The sequence below is a fragment of the Desmodus rotundus genome, chromosome 9 (assembly GCF_022682495.2).
Source record: "Desmodus rotundus isolate HL8 chromosome 9, HLdesRot8A.1, whole genome shotgun sequence".
In the NCBI taxonomy this organism is placed as follows: Eukaryota; Metazoa; Chordata; class Mammalia; order Chiroptera; family Phyllostomidae; genus Desmodus; species Desmodus rotundus.
The window spans coordinates 74,606,947-74,629,923 of record NC_071395.1 but is presented as its reverse complement, the minus strand read 5'-3'; the positions used below and the strand labels follow the sequence as shown (position 1 = coordinate 74,629,923).

The following is a 22,977-nucleotide window of genomic DNA, read 5'->3' as shown; positions in this document are numbered from 1 at the left end:
GCAAAGAATTCTTATTACAGTCTAGAGAGAAAGCCATTATTGATCTGCCTTGCAGAGAAGAGAGAAAAGTGGGCTGGCTCACTGCGGATTCCCACCCATTTGCCTTGGTCTGAGGGCAGCAGGAGACGGGGCTCAGGCCATTCCTTCTGAAGCTTCTTAACCATTACTGGGATCGAGACTGTGGCACACAGATGAGAATGTGCCCACATGGTCGCAGACAGAACTGGGCGCTCAGACCCGCGGAATGCAAGGCACCGGGCTTATATGTAAAGGCTGCATGCTGGTTCGCCTCTGGAGAAACAGGCTCCGTCAGAAGTCCAAAGATCTGGATCTAGTCCCAGTCCTGCCGCTTACTGACGGAGAGGATCACTACCCACTTACCACCTCAGTTCACTCATCTGTAGGACAGCCCCACATTCCATGTGTAAGAGAAGTAGTGAAAGGGCTCTCACTCAGAAGATGGAGTAAATAATCTGTGTAAAATAAAGTGGGAAAAAACGAACAGCAACATTTACTGAGCACTAAGGCACTGTTCTGGGTGCTTCACGTGAACTAATTCACAATCTTCACACCAACTACATAGGAAGGGAGGGAGGAAGATACTATGCTCATTTAACAGGCGAGGCAACTGGAACACAGAGTGGTCATGTAAGTCAATCAAGATCACATGGCAGAATCTGCCCACAATCAGGCTGACTCCAGGACCCAATTCTCAAGCTTGGTCTAAAGAAGAACCATAGAGGGAGAACCAAGATGGCGGTGTAGGTAGACACACTGCGCCTCCTCACACAACCAGAACTGACAGAAAATCGAATGGCAAGGAAGTCCGACACCAAGGAGATAAAAAATAAAATCCAGACCAGTAGGAGGGGCGGAGACAGGCAGCCGGGGTGGAGAGGACTTGCGTTGCTGTGGCGGGACGGAGACTGGCGGAGTGTGGGACGAACGGGGCAGGCAGTCTGACCACTAGCAGACCCTGCAGCCCCACATTCGTGCACAGATAAACCGAGAGGGCCGGACTCAGAGTGGCAGAGAGCGGGGCAGGCAGAGCAGCGGGCAGCAGACCCCACGGCCCCACATTCGCACGTAGATAAACGGGGACGAACGGGCGGGGAGCGAAGCAGATCGCATAACCCAGGGCTCCAGCGCGGGGAAATAAAGCCTCAAACCTCTGATTGAAAACACCCGTGGGGGTTGAGGCGGCAGCAGGAGAGACTCCCAGCCTCACAGGAGAAGTCGTTGGAGAGACCCACAGGGGCCTAGAGCATGCACAAGCCCACCCACTCGAGAACCAGCACCAGAGGGGCCCAATTTGATTGTGGGTAGCAGAGGGAGTGACTGCAACCCGGCAGAGAGTGGAGCGGGCGCCATTGCTCCCTCTCGGCCCCTCCCCTACATACAGCATCACAGCTCAGCCACCAGCGTTACCACGCCCCGGGGAAACACCTAAAGCTCCGCCCCTTTAAGTAACAGAAGCAACAACAAAAAAATGGCCCAAATGACAGAACACTTCAAAGCTCCAGAAATAATTCAACTAAGCAGCGAACAGATAGCCAACCTATCAGATGCACAGCTCAAAACACTGGTAATCAAGAAGCTCACAGAACTGGTTGAATTTGGTCAAAAACTAGATGAAAAAATGAAGGCTATGCTAAGAGAGACAAAGGAAAATGTACAGGGAACCAATAGTGAAAGGAAGGAAACTGGGACTCAAATCAACGGTGTGGACCAGAAGGAAGAAAGAAACATCCAACCAGAAAAGAATGAAGAAACAAGAATTCGGAAAAATGAGGAGAGGCTTAGGAACCTCCAGGACATCTTGAAATGTTCCAACATCCGAATTATAGGGGTGCCAGAAGGAGAAGAGGAAGAGCAACAAATTGAAAACTTATTTGAACAAATAATGGAGAACTTCCCTCATCTGGCAAAGGAAATAGACTTCCAGGAAGTCCAGGAAGCCTAGAGAGTCCCAAGGAAGCTGGACCCAAGGAGGAACACACCAAGGCACATCATAATTACATTAGCCAAGATGAAAGAGAAGGAGAGAATCTTAGAAGCAGCAAGAGAAAAGGACACAGTTACCTACAAAGGAGTGTCCATAAGACTGTCAGCTGATTTCTTAAGAGACCTTACAGGCAAGAAGGGAGTGGCAAGAAGTATTCCAAGTCATGAAAGGCAAGGACCTACATTGAAGATTGCTCTATCCAGCAAAGCTATCATTTAGAATGGAAGGGCAGATAAAGTGCTTCTCAGATTAGGTCAAGTTAAAGGAGTTCGTCATCACCAAGCCCTTATTATATGAAATGTTAAAGGGACTTATCTAAGAAAAAGAAGATAAAAAATATGAACAGTAAAATGACAGCAAACTCACAGTTATTAACAACCACACCTAAAACAAAAACAAAAGCAAACTAAGCAAACAACTAGAACAGGAACAGAACCACAGAAATGGAGCTCACATGGAGGGTTATCAACATGGGAGTGGGGGGGGAGGGAGGGGAAGGTACAGAGAATAAGTAGCATAGATGATAGGTGGAAAATAGACAGGGGGAGGGTAAGAATAGTGTAGGAAATGTAGAAGCCAAAGAACTTATAAGTATGACCCATGGACATGAACTATAGGGGGGAATGTGGGAGGGAGGGGGTGGGCAGGATGGAGTCGAGGTGGGGGGGGGGAATGGGACAAGTGTAATAGCATAATCAATAAATATATTTTTTTAAAAAAAGAACCATAGAATAGGTAGACTTATAAAACAGCAAACTTGCTGATACCACTAACAGGCTAACTACACATGTGTCCAAGATGTCACAGCAGGGAATCCCTTATGGAGGAAGGGAGGGGGATAGGTTACATGCAATGGTTACTAAGGTCCTGGCCAACTTAGACTGTAGACTAGGTGCAAAGGAGTACCATTCCCCCAATTTGCCATGTTCTCGCTCACCTCAATATATTTGCACATGCTGTACCTTTCAAATGGAATGTTCCTTTCTTCCTTTGCGTGTCAAATTCTTCTAGCCGCTCAAGCCTTGGTTTGCTGAAGCCTTGCCCAAACTCCTACTATTAAATGCTTCTCTGCGGTCCATGCAAGTAGAAAGGGCTTAGGATGGAGCAAAGGGTGGAAGGGAAGAGAAGGAGCACAGGACAAAACTCCCACACACAGGTATGGGAAAGAGTGAATGGAGCTGGCTGCCTGAAGAGCACTGGAAATAAGAGTGGAAAGAACGGAAAGACCTACGTGTTAGAGTAATATTTGACACTGAAGTTTCTAAAGCAAGACAGGACATGATGAAATGGCATTTTGGAAATCAGGAAAAGGCAAAACAGAGATATGACCATTCCTCCATACCTCTCTTGGATCATGAATTTCTCCAAAAGAAGTCAATACCATCATTCCCCATGCCTCCCCCTGCCCTGATAGCAAATAACCTCCAGTTCACCTGGGATCCTTCTCTTCTAAACTGCCTCATCACCACTGATGGCCACCACTTACTGAAAACGTCCGTGTGCTGGTGTAATACAGGCTGCTTGGTGGCTGTGGGGCCTCACAGCCTAGTTGCAAGACAAGACCCGACAGCGTGCTCTAAGTGCCCAGTGACCCATTCAGAACTGGAAACAAAACCTGCAGAGGGTCGCTGGAAACACCACTATTCAGAAGCCATCTGAATCACGCGACAGGAAAGGCTTGGCCCTGGCCAGGTGATAGTACCAAGACAGAGAATCCTGAAGAACTGAGAAAAGCAAGGTCCACACATAGGACAAGGAAGGTATCCCACTGGCTACGGCACAGGGCCTGTGCAGGGGGACAGGGGCAGATGAGTTATCCCCTCAACAGGGAGGGAGGTCAGCCTGTGGGCTCCGAGCTGAGGGTAAGCAATGCTGGTAGCCTGCTTCATCTTAATGGTACACACACATGTCCTTCACACTCTGTGCCTTCAGGGGGTAGACGACACAACTGTATAATTCTATCTGCGTGGTTCTTGAACTCAGAGCTATTTTAAATTAGTTGATTAACACTTACAACATGATAACGCCACATGGTATTTTTCTCCAAATTTCCTCTAAACCCAATAGTGACTAAGAGCCTTTTAAAGTTTTCGCTAAAATTATATTTAACTGTTTCCTCCAACATCAAGAAATATCTTATCATTAAAAGGGTACAGATAGAAAATAAAACACAATGATGGAGAATGAGGACTGCACCACATTCGGCCTGTTAAATCAAACTGCAGGCACTATGGGGGTACGCACTTACTAAGTGCTGGCTATGAGCCAGACTGTGCTAAGACAATAAATAAATGCATACAAATGGTCCTTCCCTCAGGATTTACAACCCAGTGAATTTCACCAAGTAGGCACCAAAGCTAATTTAGCAAATTAATACAATAAGACCTATTCATATTAAATTCCTACCTTCAAACTATCTGCTATCAGCTTGTGTTCAAGCACTTTTTCTGCCCTAGATCCTACATGATTTTCTGCAAGCATATCACATTAGGAGCACAAATATCTAATCTCTTATCTCTAATGTCAAATAAGAATTTAATTTAACTCTATTTCTCTCCTACATATGAGCCAATTAAATATTGTTTCCTGTGAGCAAACCAGAGTCCTTCTCCGTGGACCACACCCACCGTAAGAAAAGGCGTGTTGTACTATAAAATGTTAACATTTCAGACTTTGGTCCGTGAACAACTCTAAGAACTTCTTTAGGACATCACCTCAAGCAGTTATGGTCACAGAAATGTGAAAGCAAGACAGCTGGGTAGACACAGAAAGCAACACAAATTAGGAGCTCAAAGAACCAACATGTAAAACTTGGAAATGCTTAGCATTATAATAATAAAGAATGTACAGTGAATGTACACCAATTATAACCTGCTGTATGGTGCTAGCTTTCATAAAATGAATGAAGGGCCCTGGCTGGTGTGGCTCAGTGGATTAAGTGCCAGACTGCAAACTGAAGGGTCACTGGTTGGATTCCCAGTCAGGGCACATGCCTGAGTTGCAGGCCAGGTCCCCAGTGGGGGCTCTTGAGAGGCAACCACATATTGATGTTTCTCTCCCTCTCTCCCTCCCTTCCCTTCTGTCTAGAAATGGATAAATTAAAAAAAAAAATTTTTTAATGAATGAAGAGAAGCTTACATGTAGAATTAACTAAGAAATGTATACTCAATCAAGTGAAGGGACAGACTTATATTATTATTTTTTTATCCTCACCAGAAGACATGCTTACTGATTTTGGAAGAGAGGGAGAGAGAGAGATGAAGAGAAATATCAATGTGTGAGAGAAACTTTGATTGGTTGCCTTCTCGTACATGCCCCAACTGGGGACCAAACCTGCAACCTGGGCATGTGCACTGACTGGGAATCGAACCTGAGACCTTTCAGTTTATAGGACGATGCTCCAACCAACTAAGCCACACTGGCTAGGGCATGGACAGATTTATTTTTAAAGCACAGAATCAAATGTACGGCTAGTCTTTATTTTTATGTTACTAATAGAATTATCCCTTCCTTGTAGACAGGACAACCACTGTGAGATGACCCCATCATTAGGTTTTTAAACACTGGCTAAGCATTCATCTTGCATTAGAACCACTCTGTTCAAGCAACCAGCGATAACCTGTGAGAGTCACCAAATTTTAGTAAAACTCAAGCCCCAACTCTCCCCACTGCCAAATCAGTCATAATGGCCTCCCAATTGATCTGCTAACTGCTCTGCCCCTTCTTTCCACCTGATCCTCCCACGAGGCAACCACAACCTTCATGGTGCTTTATTTAAAACTCCACTGTTTCCAAACTCTTATTTAATACTGGATGCAAAGAACTCCCACAATCTGGTCCTGGTCTACTTCTCTAACCTTGTTCTCCAGCAGCAGCATTCTATGATGAAGCCACATGAGGGAAAGACTGCTAATTACAATCTAGTATCTGTTTGCTTCCTCAGTATTTAAATCCTGATTTTTAGCTGAAAATGTGGGTATGGAATAAGGACCTTTCCCAGCCTCCCTTGCAGCTATGTGACTGGATTTGGGCCAATGGGATATGAGCCATGCCCTTAAGAGAGGAGGCATGCACGGCCTTTTCTGTCCCTCTTTTCCCGCTCGTTGGAATGTGGGAAGTAACAATTTAAGGAGTCATTCTGATCACTAGGTAGGAAGTGCCCATGGAGGATGACAGCACTGTTGTGGATGGATAGAGCCGGGTCCCTGATACCTGTGAAAACTGCCGTACCAACCCGGGACTGCCTACCTCGGCTTTTACATAAGAAGCTGTATTGTTTAAACCCGTTGCACTGGATTTTCTGTCCCTTGCAGCAGTTTTGTCTGACCCTAATCTATCATACCATTCTTCCAGCTCTCCATTCTCTGGACTTTGGACTCATGCTTGCAATTCCCTCTGCCTGAAACACGAACACCTTCTGTCCTTGTCTGCTTTCACCTTCAAAGCTGAGCTGAAATGTTCCTCTCAGGTAAATCTTACTCAACTCCCTAGATAAGGTTAAATGCTCTTGCTGGGGTTTTTTTCCCTTACACTTTCCATTGGACAATACTCACCAAGTGGCGGATAAATGTCTCTTTTAATACGGCCTACTCTTTAAGAGCAAGCATCTGCTTTGTGCACTGTCATCCAAGTGTCTGGCACTCGGTATACGCCAACAAACATTTGCTCAATGAACAAATGAACAATGTCATCGCACTCGCATGATCCCTGGACCACACCTTGAGAACTTCTTGGCCTTACACTACAGAACTCCTGTAAACGTCACCTGTAGCTCTGTTCCTGTCAGTCTCACAATGTAAACACTGTTTCCCTACATTCTCTTTTGGACAGTTCTGAAAAGTGCCAACTCCTTCAACAGATCCACACAGTTTTCTTGTACACCTTCATTGTCTCATTATATACCTAGGACTAGAATGGAAGTATTATGGGTATTCTTGGAAGTAAAAAAAAAAAAAAGGAACAGCAAAGTTGAGAAAGAAGAATGAACTTACAGGTGTCTCGCTACCTGATGTCAAACTATACAAGGCCACAGTAATCAAAACAGCATGGTACTGGCATAAAAACAGACACATAGATCAATGGAACAGAATCGCCCAGAAATACACCCATGCCTATATGGTCAATTAACATTTGAAAAAGGAGGGATATAGACAGTCTATTCAATAAATGGTATTGGGAAAATTGGGCAGATACATGCAAAAAATGAAACTAGACCACCTTCTTACACCATGTACAAGAATAAACTCAAAATGGATTAAATGTAAGGCTCAAACCCTAGAAAGAAAACAGAGAATAAAATGACATTTCTGACATTTCTCTTAGCAATAATTTTTCTAATGTATCTTCTTGGGCAAGGGAAACAAAAGAAAAAAATAAACAAACAGGACTACATCACACTAAAAAGTTTTTGCAGAGCAAAGGAAACAAACAACAAAAAGAAAGACAGACTACTGAATGGGAGAAGATATTCAGCAATGATACATCCAATAATGGGTTAATATCCCAAATTTATTAATCCCAAAAATCTCTTATCTCTCGGGATAATCTCTCATCCCAAAAGAGCTCGTACAACTCAACACCAAAAAAATAAACAATCCAATTAAAAAATGGGCAGAGGACCTGAATAGACACTTCTCCAAAGAGGACGTACAGATGGCCAACAGACATATGAAAAGATGCTCAACATCACTAATTATCAGAGAAATACAAATTAAAACCACAACAAGATATCACCTCACACCTGTCAGAATGGCTATTGTCACTAAATCATCAAATAACTAGTATTGGAGAGGATGTAGAGAAAATGAAACCCTTGTGTACTGTTGGTGGGAACGCAGACTGGTGCAGCCACTATAGAAAACAGTATGGAGGTTCCTCAAAAAATTAAAAATAGAACTGCTTTATGACTCAGCAATTGCACTTCTGGGAATATACTTGAAGAAACCCAAAACACTAAAACTCAAAAGAATACATGCATCCCTATGTTCACTGCAGCATTATTTACAATAGCCAAGATATGGAAGCAAAACAATTGCCCATGAACAGACTATGAATAAAAAAAGCCGTGGTCCATATATACAAAGGAATATTACTTGGCCATAAAAAAGAATGAAATCTTACTACTTGCAACAGCATGGATGGACCTGGAGGGTATTACACTAAGTGAAATAAGTCAGACAGAGGAAGACAAATGCCACGTGATTTCACTTATATGTCGAATCAAAAGAACGAAATAAATGAACAAACAAAACTGAAACAGACTCATAGAGGGAACAGGCTGATGGTTGTCAGTGGGGAGGGGGTTTGCAGGACTGGTTGAAAAGTTGAAGGGGCCCTGGCTGGTGTGGCTCAGTGGATTGAGCTCCAGCCTGGGAACTGAAAGGTCGCCAGTTTGATTCCCACTCAGGGCAGGAGCCTGGGTTGTGGGCCAGGTCCCCAGCTGGGGTCATGCAAGAGGCAACTGATTGATGTATCTCTCACATGTTGATGTTTCTCTCCCTTTCTCCCTCCCTTGCCCTCTAAAAGTAAATAAATAAAATCTTTTTTTAAAAAAGATGAAGGGATTAAGAAGCACAAATTAGCAATTATAGAACAGTCATGGGTATGCAAAGTACAGCATAGGGAATACAGTCAATAACAGTGTAATAACTCTGTATGGTGCCAGGTGAAATGTCAGGGAGAACACTTTGTAAAGTATATGTCTGCCTAATCATCATGCTGTACACTGAAACTAACACGAAATAATATTGAGTGTAAACGGTAATAAAAAATTTAAAAAATGGAGGCCCTTCACTAATATGACCGACATTTTCAACAGTTAAGATGCCTCACAGGTCTTTTCAAAAGGAAAACAAAAGATACATACAAACCACATTATCTGAATTATGGATATTTACAGGAAAACATTCTTAAAATATTTTACAAGCCTCTGGTTTTAAAATGTACATCACTTTTTTATGGCATTACAAGTAGTTTATTGTAATGCCATAAAAAAGTTTACTGCTTTCTATATTCACCTTTTATTGACATGGAAGAGTCCACATGGCTTACTCATTTCCAAAAATTAAGCACCTTTTCGTTATAATACTGTGGAGTTAAATAACTAGGGTCATAAGAAGGAGGTAGTGGAGATAAGACAAACAAAAATCAAGAGATCTGAGTGACAGTCTCAGTTTTGCCAGTGATTTACTGGATGACCTTGGATCAGCTCTCTTCTTAACGCTAAAATGAAGTTTTCAGCACAGATAATTCCTTAGATCCCTTCCAAGGACAATATTATGTTGCCATATCAACGTACCGTTAATGATTTAATAGATACGATGTTGGTAATGTTGAGAGCTAGGCAAGAGAGCTAGGCAATTATAGGCATTGCTAAGCAGAAAACCTCTTGAAGGTCACCAGAATAGATAGGGGAGAGAAACAACATTGTCGGCCAAAGTAAAGGTAAACAATACGTGATTTGCAGAGGGCTCATTCTGAGTTATAGCCAATTAGTTAGAGGGCCATAAAGCTTTGGGTGCCGGACTCATCTCGGGTCTGGACCCTTATCTTTAAACTGAGGGTACAAATTAAGTGGGACAGGTGGTTCTTATCGACAGGAGACAGGGTTTCAAAAGAAAATTTTAACATCTGGTTAATGTTCCTCCAGAGCCAAGAGCTATGCAGAGATAACAGCAACTCCTGCTTTTGTAACTTGCTTGCTTGCTTCTCACCCTATAAAAGAGCTAGCCTGTGAGCGTTTGGCGCGGCTCTCATCGGAGAGTTCGCCCCTGCGCAGGTAAAAACTTTGTTTGGCCAATAAACCATCTATAAATCTCTTAAGAGTCTGAGTCCGTCAGTTCCTGGAACGAGAGATCTCGCTCTCGCATATAACAGTAATTGTGCCAAAAACTGTATAATTGCAAGTATTCACAGGAAACCTGGTATTTGCCCCTAAGTTTTAGGTTCTATGGAAGTTTAAATTAGTCTAAAATATGGTTCTTCAAAGATCTAAACACAAATGTGTATTTGGAAATGCTAGTTTCTGCTTGAGGAGAACGGCTTTTAGAATGTGTTTTCCCAGTAGATGTTACTCTCCTCCCACGTTTCTCAGGTGCCCACACTGGATTCAGAAGGCGCCCCGTAAAGCGCCACCAGCCAATAAAACAGAATGGTTTTCACTGCCACTCCCCTGATCACTACACCTCCTTCCCCTGAAGCTGTTCTGGAGCCTGATAAGAAAGCTCCAGAGAGCAGTTGACCCGGCGTCTGGCAGCTGCACGAATGTCTGTACTACAACAAAATGCAAAGACACTGGGTCTTGTTCAGTTCTTCAGAGCAAGAACGGCCTAATCTAGGCTTTCCACATTTCTAATAAAAGTTAAAGAAGTGTGTAGCCGTCTCCAGTCATGAACAGGCTGGAAGCACCCATGGAAGTCCCGTCTCCCATTCTCGGACCTTGTGGGTTCCCGTCTGGCCACTGCAAAGCCACCGCCCACCTCTTCGCGCCCTTGGGGGCGACCACCCGGCCCCCGGCCCGCAGTCGCCAGCCAGCCCTAACCTCCTCGAACTGCTCGCCGGAGCAGCCGGCGCCGCGAGCCTCCAGCAGTTCCCGGAACTGCTCCAGGGTGACGAACTCCTCGCCGCGGCCCAGCCGCTCTTCCAGCCAGCGTAACAGCGCGCCGTGGTGCCGGGACACCAGAGACTCGCAGGGCGGCGAGGGTCGCAGCGCAGCCGCCGCCTCCCGCAGCCGGACCGGCTCCAGCAGCGCCGGGGCCGGCGGCAGCGCCGGGGCGGCAAGGCCCGTGCCGGGGGTCATGCGGGAGTCCGCGGCCCAGTCCTGGTGCGGGCCCCAGCTCTCGCCCCCGGCGGCTGCCGCTTCGTCTTCACTGCTGTGACTCGGAGCGTTACCCATGGGGTCTCCGTCTCCGGCGCCCCGGCTCTGCCGCCGCCGCCGCCGCCTCCCCGCCTCGACCTGTCAACCTCAGCCAGTACCCCGCGGGCGGGGACGGGGAGGGTACGGCGGCGGCAGCTTCCGACTTCCTCGCCGTCAAGCGAGGATTGCTGTCGCTAGAGCGCCGTCAAGCGGACTCCATCCGCTGTCGTGAGGCAGACAGCCTCAGCAAAGGGTGGAACTACGAATTACAAGGAGGCGCAGCTGTTCCGTCGTTTGCGTCATCCCGCGGCCTCCTTTGCCACCATCTTTGTTCGGGGCGGACAACCTGCGAGCAAGCCGAGGAGGCCTTTCGCTGCTCGGTTCCTGGGTATCCTTCCTCGTTCACTAGCTGTGCTGAAAAAGCACGAGAAGGAGTCGGAGCTCGGGAGTGAGCTTTACCCAGACATTTTCCTCTTAGTTATTTCAGTGACAGGCGAACAAGGGAGATCGTAGCACCGGTGACGTCGCTGCCAGCGCCTCCGCCATCTTAGTTGTGGGCGGAGAGGCGGCCACACGGGAGCGCGGAGAGTGTCCCCAGTCTAAATGCTGCGGCTCGGCGGGCGCGAGCTGCTACTGGGCCTGGCCGCAGCGGCGGCCGCAGTGGTGGCGGCGCGGCTGTTGGGCTGGTGGAGGCCCCGCGCTGGCTTTCGCCTTTTCATACCGGAGGATCTGGCCCGCTACCGCGGCGGCCCTGGGGACCCAGGCCTCTACTTGGCATTGCTGGGCCGCGTCTACGATGTGTTCTCTGGCCGGAGGCATTACGAGCCTGGGGCTCACTATAGCGGCTTCGCAGGTATTAGCGAGGCGGCTCACGCCCTTTTTTGCTCCCATGCGGGCGCGTAGCCGCCTGCGCGGCGTTTATTCATTTATTCATCTGCTTTTTTCCCCCCTCACATTTATCAGAGCAGCATGGGGGCTGGGCGCAGCTGCATGATCCTTATAGTCTCGGATTCGTAGCCAGCTGTTACCGGCTTCTATTGTCCTTGTTTCCCAGCGTTCTTCTGACTCACCGCGGAGAAACGTCTCCTGCCTCTAGTCAGTTACCCGTTACCCACCGGCAGAAGCCCCCGGAGAGATACCTGCTTTGTGCCACACTGCGTGGCTCTCAGGGCACAGAGATGAATGACAGCCAGCTCATTGTGTCCGGATCCAAGTTTCTCCCCACCCAACTTTCCCCTAAAAATAGTACATTTGGTTTGAGAAGTTCTTGCTTCCAGTACAGATGCACTTGTTTGCGTTTCCTAAGAAAGATTATGAGGTTAGCGCGCAAGGGAGTCTGGTCACTTTTACAGTCCTTCATTATGTTAGGCTTCAAAGAACGGTTGTCAGATGAAGCTTATTCTACCGACCCTATTTTACAACTGAGGGGATTAAAGGATGTAATTTGCCCAAAGCCCTCACAACTAATTACTAACAGGACTTGGGCTAAGACAGCCAGCTTATTACCTTTAGAGATGCTTCCTTACCGGCCCAGAGGAATGACCATCTCCCGGGTTAAAAGAAAAAAATGCAGAGCAAGTTAAGGCCAGTGACTAGGCTGATAATAAATAAGCATTTTCCACTTGTCATTCATTATCTTAGGGAAATTAGTAAGCTGCCTCTGGTCCTTAAATACTAATCACTACCCTGTCTTTAGAGAGAACTTTGGAAATAGAAGCATAGACAAAGGAATTAAGTTCAGTTGGTGTTGCCAAGCTCCTCAGTTTGCCAGGGAAGGGACTTACCAAGGGCTACACAGTGAGTTGGAAGTGGAGCTGAGACTGGAATCAAGGGTTTTATTTTACCTGCTGGGAGAGGGCGCTTATTGGTGCACTGCCCTGCCCCACCCTGATGCAGCTGTCGTGGCCATATCCGCAGTGTGAGCATAAAACCCTGCACTTCTGGGGTGATGTTTCTTTCACAGTGTGCTGTCTACTGAGTTCCTTCATGCCCACTCTTCATTCCACACCCGTTACTGACCACTACCACATAGCCTGCCTTGTGCCCGGAGCTGAGAAACCAGGGGTTAGAGCATGCTCCCCACCGTCCACACAGTCTAGTAGAGAAGCAGATTTATTAAGTTCAGTTATTCATTTGTTCAGTCAATATTTTTATTGAGGTATAATTCATATGAAACTCACCCCTTTAACATGTATAATTCACTAGTTTCTAATAGAGTCAGAAAGTTGTGCAAACATCACCACTATCTAACTCCAGAACATTCTTATCACCCTCCAAAAGAAATGCCATATCCACTAGCAGTGACTCCCCATTCCCCTGTGCCCCCCGGGCCCTGGTGTCCACTGTCTACTTTCTGTCGTCAAAGATTGTCTGTCCTGGGCATTTCATATAGATGGGGTCATACATGCGGCCTTTGGTGACAGGCTCATCTCACTGAACATACTGTTCTCACGGTTCGTGTATGCGTATCGATCGCCATGTGTCGGCACTCCGTTCCATTTCATGGTCAAATGATATTCCATGTAGAATATACCACTTCTGTTTATTCATTGTTTGTTGGAATGTGGGCTGTCTCCACTTTTGCCTATTACGAATAATGCCGCGATAAACATTCACGTGCAAGTGTTTGTGTGGGCGCGTTTTCAGTTCTCTTGGGTGTTTACCTAGGTATTTACATAGAATTGCCAGGTAACTCTGTTTAACTTTTTGAGAAACTTCCAAATTGTTCTCTAAAGTGGCTGCATTATTGTGCATTCTTACCATCAATGTTTAGAGTTTCAATTTCTCCACATCCTCACCAGACTTGTTACTGGCTGCCTTGTTTTGTCTTTCTGATTATAGACATTTTAGTGGGTTTGAAATGGTATCTTGCCCTGACTGGTTGGCTCAGTGGATTGAGTGCTAGCCTGCAAACCAAAGGGTCGCCAGTTTGATTCCCAGTCAGGGCACATGCCTGGGTTGCAGGCCAGGTTCCCATTAGGGGGCCTGTGAGAGGCAACCACACATTGATGTTTCTCTCCCTCTCTTTCTCCTCTCTTCTCTCTATAAAGAAAGAAAGAGAGAGAGAGAGAGAGAGAGAGAGAGAAATGTCTTTTAAAAAAATGCTAGAATCCTCTATCTCATTGTAGTATTATTTGAATTTCCCTAATAACTAATGATGTTGAGATCTTTTCATGTGCTTCTTGATCATTTGTATATCCTCCTTGTATAAATGTCTATTCAAATTCTTTGTCCATTTTTTCATTGGGTTGTTTGTCTTTTTATTGTTGAGTTTTGAGAGTTCTTTATATATTGTGGATACCAATATATGATTTGCAGATATTTTCTCCCACTTTGTAGGCTGTCTTTCACTCTCTTGATAGTGACCTTTAAAGCACAAAATTTTAAATTTTGATCAAGTTCAATTAATTTTTTCTTTGGTTTCTTGTGCTTTTGGTATCCTTAGAAACTATTGCCTAATCCAAGGTCACAAAGACTTACACCTGTTTTTCTTCTAAGAGTTCTATAATTTTAGTTCATACATTCAGGTTGTTGATGTATTTTGAGTTAATTTTATATATGGTATGAGGAAGGATCTAATTTCATGCTTTTGTATGTGGCTATTCAGTTGTTCAAGCACCATTTGTTGAAAAGACTATTCTTCCCTCTTTGAATTGTTTTGACTCTTTTTGAAAATCAGTTGGACTTTATTCAGTCAATATTTATTGAGAATTTAATAAAGAACAGACACTACCAGACACTGAGCAATCAATACTAAAGGAGTTTGGTGTTTCCCGTATAAAACTTGTAGACTAGTAGAAAAGACAAACACTAAATAGGCATCATGTAAACAATTAATGAATTATTTTTGCGATGAGTGTTACAAGGAAAGCATTGCTGTTACCAGAGGCAGGGAGCACGGAGGCGAGGCAAGGCTGGTGGCAGCTGGTGCGGGGTCCTGAATGGCATGCTATAGAACTTTGACATTGTCATAGGGCAAAAGGAAGCCACTGGGAATTATTAAGGAAGAGAATGACACGATCATTTTGTGTTTAAAATAATCAGTCTAAGTGTTACATGGAAAATAGGTGAGTGGGGAAAGACCGAATGTAGAAAGAACTGCTGTGGGTTTACTGTAGCAGTTCAGATGACAAATGGTGACAGCCTGGGCTTGCTTAGTGGTAGATGGAGAAAGGTAGACTGACACAGGAACTGTTTGGGAAGAAATTGTGGGACTTGGAGACTGACTGGATGTGAGGAATGAAGGAGGTGTGAAGAACTGCCTTCCTGGGTTGAGCATCTGGTTTACATTTACTGAGATAGGGAATACCAGACTGGACGCATGTTTCCGGGGCTGGGGGGACCATTGGTTCGCTGTGGACATTTTGAACCTGTGATGTCTGAGAGACATGTAAATGATACTGAGTAGACAATTGGATATACAGGTTGTGTTGGTAAGGATGCGCACTGGGCAAGCTTTGGTGTAGAGATGGCATTTGAAACCACAGGAGTGGATGAGATTGTCCAGTGGAGGGTTGGATGGAGTGGAGGAGGTGGGCAGTATTTGGACTCTGAGGCTGGTAGAAGAATGAGCTAGAGAGAGAGGAGGGAAACCAGGAGTGCGGTGTCATAGACGCCAACTGACACGGTCAGCTGTATTAAATGTTGCTGAAAGTAAACGAAAGAATGTGATAAATGCCAAAATGTGTGTCCACGGTCCACCAGCATCCCTGACAGAGGAGGTGGGATGGTACTTGCTTGGGGTGGAGAGTGGGGTTTTCAGCTGTTTCTCAGAAAATAGATGCTTGAGTTGGAACAGCGCCAGGGATTTACAAGTTGACCTACTGGAAACACCTCTCCTGCAGGCCGAGACGCGTCCAGGGCGTTTGTGACGGGGGACTACTCTGAAGCAGGCCTTGTGGATGATGTGTCTGACTTGTCATTTTCTGAGATGCTGACCCTTCAAAATTGGCTGTCATTCTATGAGAAGAATTACGAATTTGTTGGTAGGTATTCCACAAGTGATTTCCAAAGATTTCATTTAGTTTTCTTGTAAGTTTTTAAGGGGCTAAAATTCTTTGGGGCTTTGGACTCCAGATTAAAATCTGAAAAATACCCATGGCCTTTTCACCTTACACTCCGGTTGTTAGTGTGGCAGTGAGTCCCCGAGGGAAATGGCTGGGGCACCCATCTCCCTCCCTCTTAACCTTGGGAGAGGACTGCCTGCCCATTGGCCTTGGCCTCTCTTGCCTCACAGCCAGCGGCTGCCGGCACCCCCCTGAACCCCCAGCTCCCGGGGCGCAGCTTCCCTGTCTCCTGCGTTCCGGGCATCCAGCTTCAGCACACAGTCAGGGAGGCTCGAAGCCTAAGTTTGTGTGCAGTTTTGACAAACATCCTTCTTATTTTGTCCTCTAAGGAGACAAACATTACCTTGTGTCCATCCTGAATGAATTGTGTCCCAGGTGGGAGGTTTGCTGATCAGCAGTTGTTAAGGCCAGTTGTGTAGGGCAGGGGTCCCCAACCTGTTAGGAACCAGGCGCGCACACAGCAGGGGGTGAGCTTGAATGTAATGCACTTGAATCATCCCCAAACCATCCCCTCCACCCCAGCCCATGGAAGAATTGTCATCCATGAAATCAGTCCCTGGTGCCAAAAAGGTTGGGGCCTGCTGGTGTAGGGCACTGCACTTGCTACTTACTGGTGAGACTTGGGGGAACTAACCTTTTAAAGGGGAAGACACTTACCAGTGTCCTGAGGAAGTGTCCGTCTCGGAAACTGGGTAGCTGGGGCCCACTGCAGGCCCAACCGCTCACTGGTGGTGCCCCACTTGGACACCACCGACTTTCCCCTTTGGGACAGGTCTGCATTGGAAGAGTTCTTTCTCTGCCCCTGACGTCTGAGTGACTGCTTCTGTCATTACTACTTGGGTTACCTTCTCTGAGAACCTTGCCTTTTTTACTATCGCCTCTGCTCCCTCCACATCCAATGGCCACGGCTGTTTTCATGACATCTCGACTTCTGTTTTCATCCCCCCCCCACCCACCATTGTCGGCCTTTGTCAGCCCAACCTGTAGCATCCCTGCTTGGTTTCCACCCAGTCTGCCCCAGTTCACTCCTGAGACCACAGTCACATCTGCCGTTGACGGCACCGGCCTCTACCCGTCTGCCTTTCAGAAGGCTTGGTTCCCCCTTTTTCCCATGAGGTTGGCAAACCAAGGCTGAAACGTTACTGGGTTAATAAGGAAAAGAAACCCCAACACAAAAGAGTAGGAATGGAGTCCTTTGAATGAGAAAGGACAGCAGACCACGCGTGTGATGTTGGTGCCTGGGAAACAAACTGCTGTGTTTGGTGAGATAAGTGAACTAGTCTTGTTTGAACAGTGTAATGTGGGAGTGGGGGAAGGTGGGGGGGCTGCACAGTGGGAGATGCTTCCAACCAAGGACTTGAGTTACTAAAGTCGGGATATACCTGAGTATCTTCTACGGATAAGCGATGGTTCTGGTCCTCGTGGGAGGACCAGGGGGGAGCTGAGTGCAGTGCCTGCCTTCTGTCGGCTCATTCTGTTAGGGGCGGGGGTTGTGGCAGGCTCACCCATGGCACCCGAAAGCCTCAGGACACGTCAGAGGATGCAGGTGTGTTTGTTGTCCGGGCGCACGCTGACGTGAAGACCACCAGAAAACCATCTTGGCAGCCACATGACCAGGCCTCAAGGGAAAATGGGAAGGTGTCTTCTGTTGTTTGCTGGGCATAGCACTGGCTTGGGGACCCGGCCAGCGGTGACCACCCCTCTCGTGACACAGCTGCTGCAGCTCTGTCGCCTCTACTACTGCTGCCCGCTCTTCAGGTCTCATGTCTAAAGTCACCAAAACAACTTTGTCACCACGCATACAGGGGCCCTGTGTAGGAGAAATTCTCATGCCAGGCCAACGGAGACTGCAGGCCTGGGACTAGGCCCCGAGCCCTTCATTTATCCTCACAAGCACTTGAAGGGAATGCTGGGTACTAAGCTGTTTGGAGTGCTGGGGCCTCATGGTAGGGAGAGATAAAAATAAGTAAACAGGTCAGACAAGTCCCGACAGGGCTGCGAATGAAATAAACCCGATAAGATGCATGTTGGGGGGCGGGGGGATGGCGCCTTTAGAGAAGTTGGCCATGGTGGTGGGTCTCTCAGAGGAGGTGACAGTTGAGCTGAGACCTGGAAGGTGAGAAGGAGCCAGCCACCCTGATATCTGCAGAAGAGTTTTTCGGCTGAGGGGACAGTAGTACCTGAGGCGGGGAGCACGGAGGGGACATGATATTTGTGATTTCAAGTGATTACCCAGCTGCTTTGTGGAGAAAGAACTGTGGGAAGGGATGAGCTGAAGGAGACACCAGCGGGGAGGCCACTGTTGTAGTCCATAGTTTGGAGTAGGGCAGTGGCTGTAGAACGGAAAGAATAGACTCAGTCGGTCTCAGTTGGTGTTTTTTAAAGGTCAGACTGAAAGACTTGCTAATGGATTAGACACAAACAAGTGGAAGCATACATTGGATGTGAAGGAGGCAGTGTCGGAGAGATCCAAGGCTCCTAATCCAGAAGTGACAGAAATACAGTTGGCAAAGTCCGCAGAGGGAGCTGAACTTGAGAGGATGAACCAAATTGTGGGTGCGTTGAGTGTAAGTGCTGCTGGAATTAAGTCGGTTCTCGGGGACTGAGAAAGTTGGACAGACATGGCTGGGGCAGGTATACGCTGCTGCCTTCTCCTACCTGGTCAAAGCTCCTAGAAGTGCTTTCTGCTGCTTCTCTTGCCCTGTGACAGGCGCTGCCTGTGAAGGCCACTTACATTCAGGTCTTGGAGATGAAAGTTCCTGCATGTCAGGAGATCTGAGCCCTTTTTGGCTTTGGCCTGTAGGTGCTCTGACCATGCTGGCCGTTGCCATGGCTTACACAAATTCCAGCAGGGATTTTTATCTCAATCCGGTTTCCACTCCGTATGTCCACCGAGAGACTGAGCAAGAGAACAGTGGAGGGGAGAACACGCGCCTGCGGTCAGACCCGCTCACTAGTTCCGTGGACCCTCCCCTTCTCCTGTGAATGCGGGAACAATGATTACTGTCTCACAGGTGGTTATGAGGGTTAACGAAATATCAGTGAAGCACTAGCATAGCCCCTGACACTGAGTAAATGCTCAGGAAGTGATTTATTTGTAGTTGGCTGGGATGGAATATTTCAGTATTGGGAAGAATTGAGCCACAGAAATGTTACACAGTGAGCTGTTTATCTGTCAGTCATTCACTGAGGCACGGTGGAGCCCTGACAGATTGCACACGGTTCCACTCCCAGGGACTGACGCCTGGAAGCAAGACAGTTTATAGTTTCCTCACCAGAAGACTCTACAGCTACAAAAGGGAGGCTTCTATGTGGAGTCTTGTCAGATGTTGAGAGACGCTAGGACAGAAGGTGCCACAAGTCCCTCCAGTGTGAGCTCCTAAGATGTAAGCACCCCGCAGGCCACCGTAGAGCCCTGAAGTCAGAAACCCTGGGAACTTGAGTTTTACAGCAACTGCTTGGGAAGCTAAGCCTCTCCTCAATGCCTCCCTCCCGCTGTTACTGACATTCGGCTTTCCTGTCACCACAGGAAGGGTGGTAGGAAGGTACTACGGAGAGGACGGGCTACCGACCCCAGAACTGATGCAGGTGGAAACCATGATCAGCAAGGCCTTGCAGGCAAACAGACAAGAACTGAAAGAGAAGCACAAGTTTCCACCATGCAACGCAGAGTGGAGCTCAGCAAGGGGCAGCCGGTTCTGGTGCTCCCCAAACAGGTAAGCGGGTTTCCTTCTGCTGCTTTCCGTCTCTCTCCCACCCCACTTCTAGGTCATCGTGTTATTCAGTCAAGCCAGAAGTTGATTGTTAACCCAGGGGAACTTTTTCAAAATACATGTGCCTTGGGACAGTGATTCTCACCTTTGGTTACATGTTAGAATGTCTGGGCAATTAAAAAATATCACCGATAGTGGCACTTCACTCCAGGCAACTGGATAATAGGGTTGAGATCTGGGCATCTTTTTTTTTTTTTTTTTTTAAATTTTTTAAAATTTCCTTAAGACCCTGCAGAAGAAGCAGGGCCTGGGAACGGAAAGACACAAGTACTGTTTTCACTTGCTTTGGCCTGTTCATCCAGCCGAGGGCCTCAGTTTCCTATGTGTCAATAGGAGACGGGCAAAGAGGTGGGCACAGCCACCTGCAGTGATGCCCTGAGGTACCATCTTAAAAACCCTGCAAATTCTGAGTAATTCCAGGAAGTACAGGCTAGATGGAGAAGCCCTTTCCTATAAGATGGAATTGAGGTGAGCCAGGTTCGAATAGATGCCACAGGGATCATTCCAGCTTGGTTTGGGGAAGCTGGAGAGAGAAAAAAAAGTCTGCTTTCAAATACAGCTCAAATCCCTCAAATCTCCTTTAGCTCTGGTAGGGGAAAAAGGAAGGCAGAACTGACAAACCCCTCGGCCTCCAGGGCCTCCAAGAGCGAGCCCAGCTCTCCCTAAGGAGGGGCAGGGAGACCTGTTGCGTAGCAGAGAAAGGCCACTCCTCTGAGTGCTAAGTTGTGTAGATCCACCCTCTTCTGCTGGGGGAGACCATGCCTTTCGCTCTCCTTGGGCTGGTTCCTTGTATGGGTGAGAGCGTCAAAGCCACCAGCCACTGTATCCATCACACACTTCCTCTGCCTTCACTCAGGGGAGCAGGGGTGAGGGCAGCAGGAAGGAGAGCCCCTGCTCTCCTGGCCACCAGTTTTGGAGACAGCTTCCCCATGTTATCACGTCTCCAGAAAGTGGGGCACTGCAAGAACCTGGCCTGCCCACGTCAGGGAGACGAGCTAGGATAAAGGTGGGCCTTGCTGGGATGCAAGCCTGAATGCAGGTGGCTTTCGAGAGCACTGGTCCTCTATGGGAGGGACCCAGAGACTTGTGTGCGTTTTGATGCTTGACTTTGCTGGCTTGGAGAGCCTGCCCGGCCCCACAGCCCTCATCTCTGTCTTTGTGGAACCCCTTCTTGCTTTCACGACTGAATTGCTTAGGCTCAGCCTTCCCCACAAAGCTCTTCCAGATCAGCCAGCTCCAAGGAGTCTGGCACTGCCCCTGTGCCTCAGCGCACTTCGTTGTTTTCTGCAGGTGTGTCTCTCTCTTCAGACCTGGAGAGGCGAGCCCTGAAGGCAGGGACTGGGTGTGGAGGAAGGCTCACCTATGGTGGGATGGATGGTTGGGAGGAAGGAGGGAGGTTTGTCAGTGTCCTTCCCTAATAGCCTTGCTCTTGGGTCAGCTCCAGGCAGGTTGGCTTCTAAGTGGGTGGCAGAGTTTCTCCCACAGCAGGTGACTCTGGGTCCAGGCACTGCAACCCATATGGGATATCAATTCCAAGAATTTCCTTTTCCTTTTGCAAGCTTATGAGTCTGTGGGAGACTGAACTCAGTACCCTAAGATGAGTTAGGTCCCTCTGCCCAGGACAGGGGGTTGCTCAGGCTGTGCTGGACCAGATGACATCATGGACTGCACCCGTGCAAGGGGCAAAAAAGGGCCTCTCAGAGAAGGCTGACCATCAGGCCTTGTGTTGTGCCTCAATTGTCCACCCCTGCCCAAGTGACAAAGATCCTGAGATCAAGACACAGCCCAGCTCTAGGATGTAGTGGGGAAAGGAGGAGAGAATCAGAGCCCAACACTGCTTTTGAGAAGCTCACGAGCCAGCGAGGGAAAGCCTTTCCTGGGTGTTACTACCCATTCAAGGAGCGCTGCCTCCCACGCGGGTACAGGGCAGGGGCCGGGAGCAGGGGAGGCAGGAGGGAGTCAGGAGAGCACCGAGGTTCAGGGGCTGAACACAGCAGACTGCCACCTCTGGGAGATGTAAAGACGGCAAGCGGAATCACCTCTACTTTTCATTGCTTCCTGCTCTCCCCTTCCCAGACAGACTCACAAGTTCATGCTTCTAAGAAGTGCCCCCCTTTTCCTTTTGTCTTCAGTGGAGGTGTGAGCAGAGACTGGACTGGAGTCCCCAGGAAGCTGTATAAGCCAGGTACCAAGGAGCCCCACTGTGTGTGTGTGAGAACAACTGGCCCCCCAAGTGACCAGGTGCTGGACGACCCTGCACACAGAAATCGTGGGGACTTGGATCACCCCAACTTGGAGGAATATACAGGCTGCCCACCTCTGTCCATGACATGCTCCTTCCCACTCTAAGTCGGTGCCCTTGACTCATGGGCCTTAGGATGGCCCCTTACATCAAACAAGTGGGTCCAGAGGGACCAGCCTCTGCAGATGTGACCCATGACTCCTCGCCATGGGCTCACCCTTCTAGTGACTGAGGTGAGAGCTTGGCAACCTGTCTAGTACTGGTCAGCCTGGTTTTGCCACTATTCCCCTAGATCTATTTGCCACCCTCCTTCAGAGCACTAGTACGACCAACTCTGAACTAACTGGACAGACGAGCAAAGGGTTCTGAGCTCCAAGAACTAACTTCCCATGGACTCGCACGCTGCCCAGATCAGCGGCTGGCCCGGTGAGTGGCACTAACAAAGAGGGACTGCATCATTCCTTATAACTCAGAAACAGGACAATATATTCAGAAAAGACAAAATAATAGTAATAATAAATAATAGTAATAATAAAGAACAGCATCAACCTTTCTCATATGTGAGACTCTTCCATAAGGCAAACTGAATTTATAGCTAAAAGCTGCACAGAGTTGGTGTGAGCTGGGCCACCACAGTGGGAAGTGACAACGGAAGAGACTATTTCTGGGGGTTGAAAAAGTTTTTGCTTGTATGGATGCAGCAAATCCAGATGCCTCTTTTAAAGCAAGGATATTGTTTCTCTTTTAAACTCTTAACAGTAGGTGTGGTGTGTTTTCAAAGGGAAAGCTCTGCATTTTTGGCAGAAGGCATTTTAGAGCTCTCACAAGGTAACTGTGCAACAGCAATGCTGCCAACGCAAACAGCACCAACGTGGGTGGCTGGGCTTGTAGGTTCTCCATGGGTGGTGTCCAAGGTCATCTGTAATCTACCCTTGACAAATTTCATACCCATTACCTCCTGGCTTCTTAACTGGTTAAGCAGAGGGGGCGGGGGCGAGGGGTGTTCCTACTTTACAGACAAGGAACTGAAGCCTCGT

At 47.5% G+C, this 22,977-nt stretch overlaps 2 protein-coding genes across 6 annotated transcripts in view; one reads left to right on the top strand and one right to left on the bottom strand.

Moving 5' to 3' along the window:
* Positions 1-11,027, bottom strand: part of ZZEF1 (zinc finger ZZ-type and EF-hand domain containing 1) — a 110,624-nt gene extending 99,597 nt beyond the window's left edge. For all 4 annotated transcript variants that reach the window (XM_053910560.1, XM_053910561.1, XM_053910562.1 and 1 more), the window contains exon 1: positions 10,545-11,027. In XM_053910560.1, the coding sequence (XP_053766535.1) occupies positions 10,545-10,898 (354 nt within the window). In that variant the 5' untranslated portion in view covers positions 10,899-11,027. The remainder of the gene's footprint in view (positions 1-10,544) is intronic.
* A 159-nt stretch (positions 11,028-11,186) lies between these two features.
* CYB5D2 (cytochrome b5 domain containing 2) lies at positions 11,187-22,488 on the top strand. Of its 2 annotated transcripts, XM_045199135.2 has the most exons (5): positions 11,187-11,712; positions 15,704-15,844; positions 18,311-18,481; positions 19,455-19,641; positions 21,831-22,488. In XM_045199135.2, exons 1-5 carry the CDS (start codon positions 11,463-11,465, stop codon positions 22,045-22,047), a joined length of 966 nt encoding a protein of 321 aa, XP_045055070.2. In that variant the 5' UTR covers positions 11,187-11,462; the 3' UTR covers positions 22,048-22,488. The 2 variants fall into 2 exon arrangements, with proteins under 2 accessions (XP_045055070.2, XP_024420767.2); XM_024564999.3 differs by lacking the exon at positions 18,311-18,481 and having other exon boundaries at positions 11,196-11,712.
* Positions 22,489-22,977: the final 489 nt, after the last annotated feature.

Bases quoted from the DNA above. Each gene is read 5' to 3' on its own strand.
- CYB5D2 (XM_045199135.2), top strand. From the start codon at position 11,463: ATGCTGCGGCTCGGCGGGCGCGAGCTGCTACTGGGCCTGGCCGCAGCG. The intron at 18,482-19,454 runs GTGCGTTGAGTG...CTGTCACCACAG, and splicing joins GAGGATGAACCAAATTGTGG to GAAGGGTGGTAGGAAGGTAC. The intron at 19,642-21,830 runs GTAAGCGGGTTT...TTTTGTCTTCAG, and splicing joins TTCTGGTGCTCCCCAAACAG to TGGAGGTGTGAGCAGAGACT.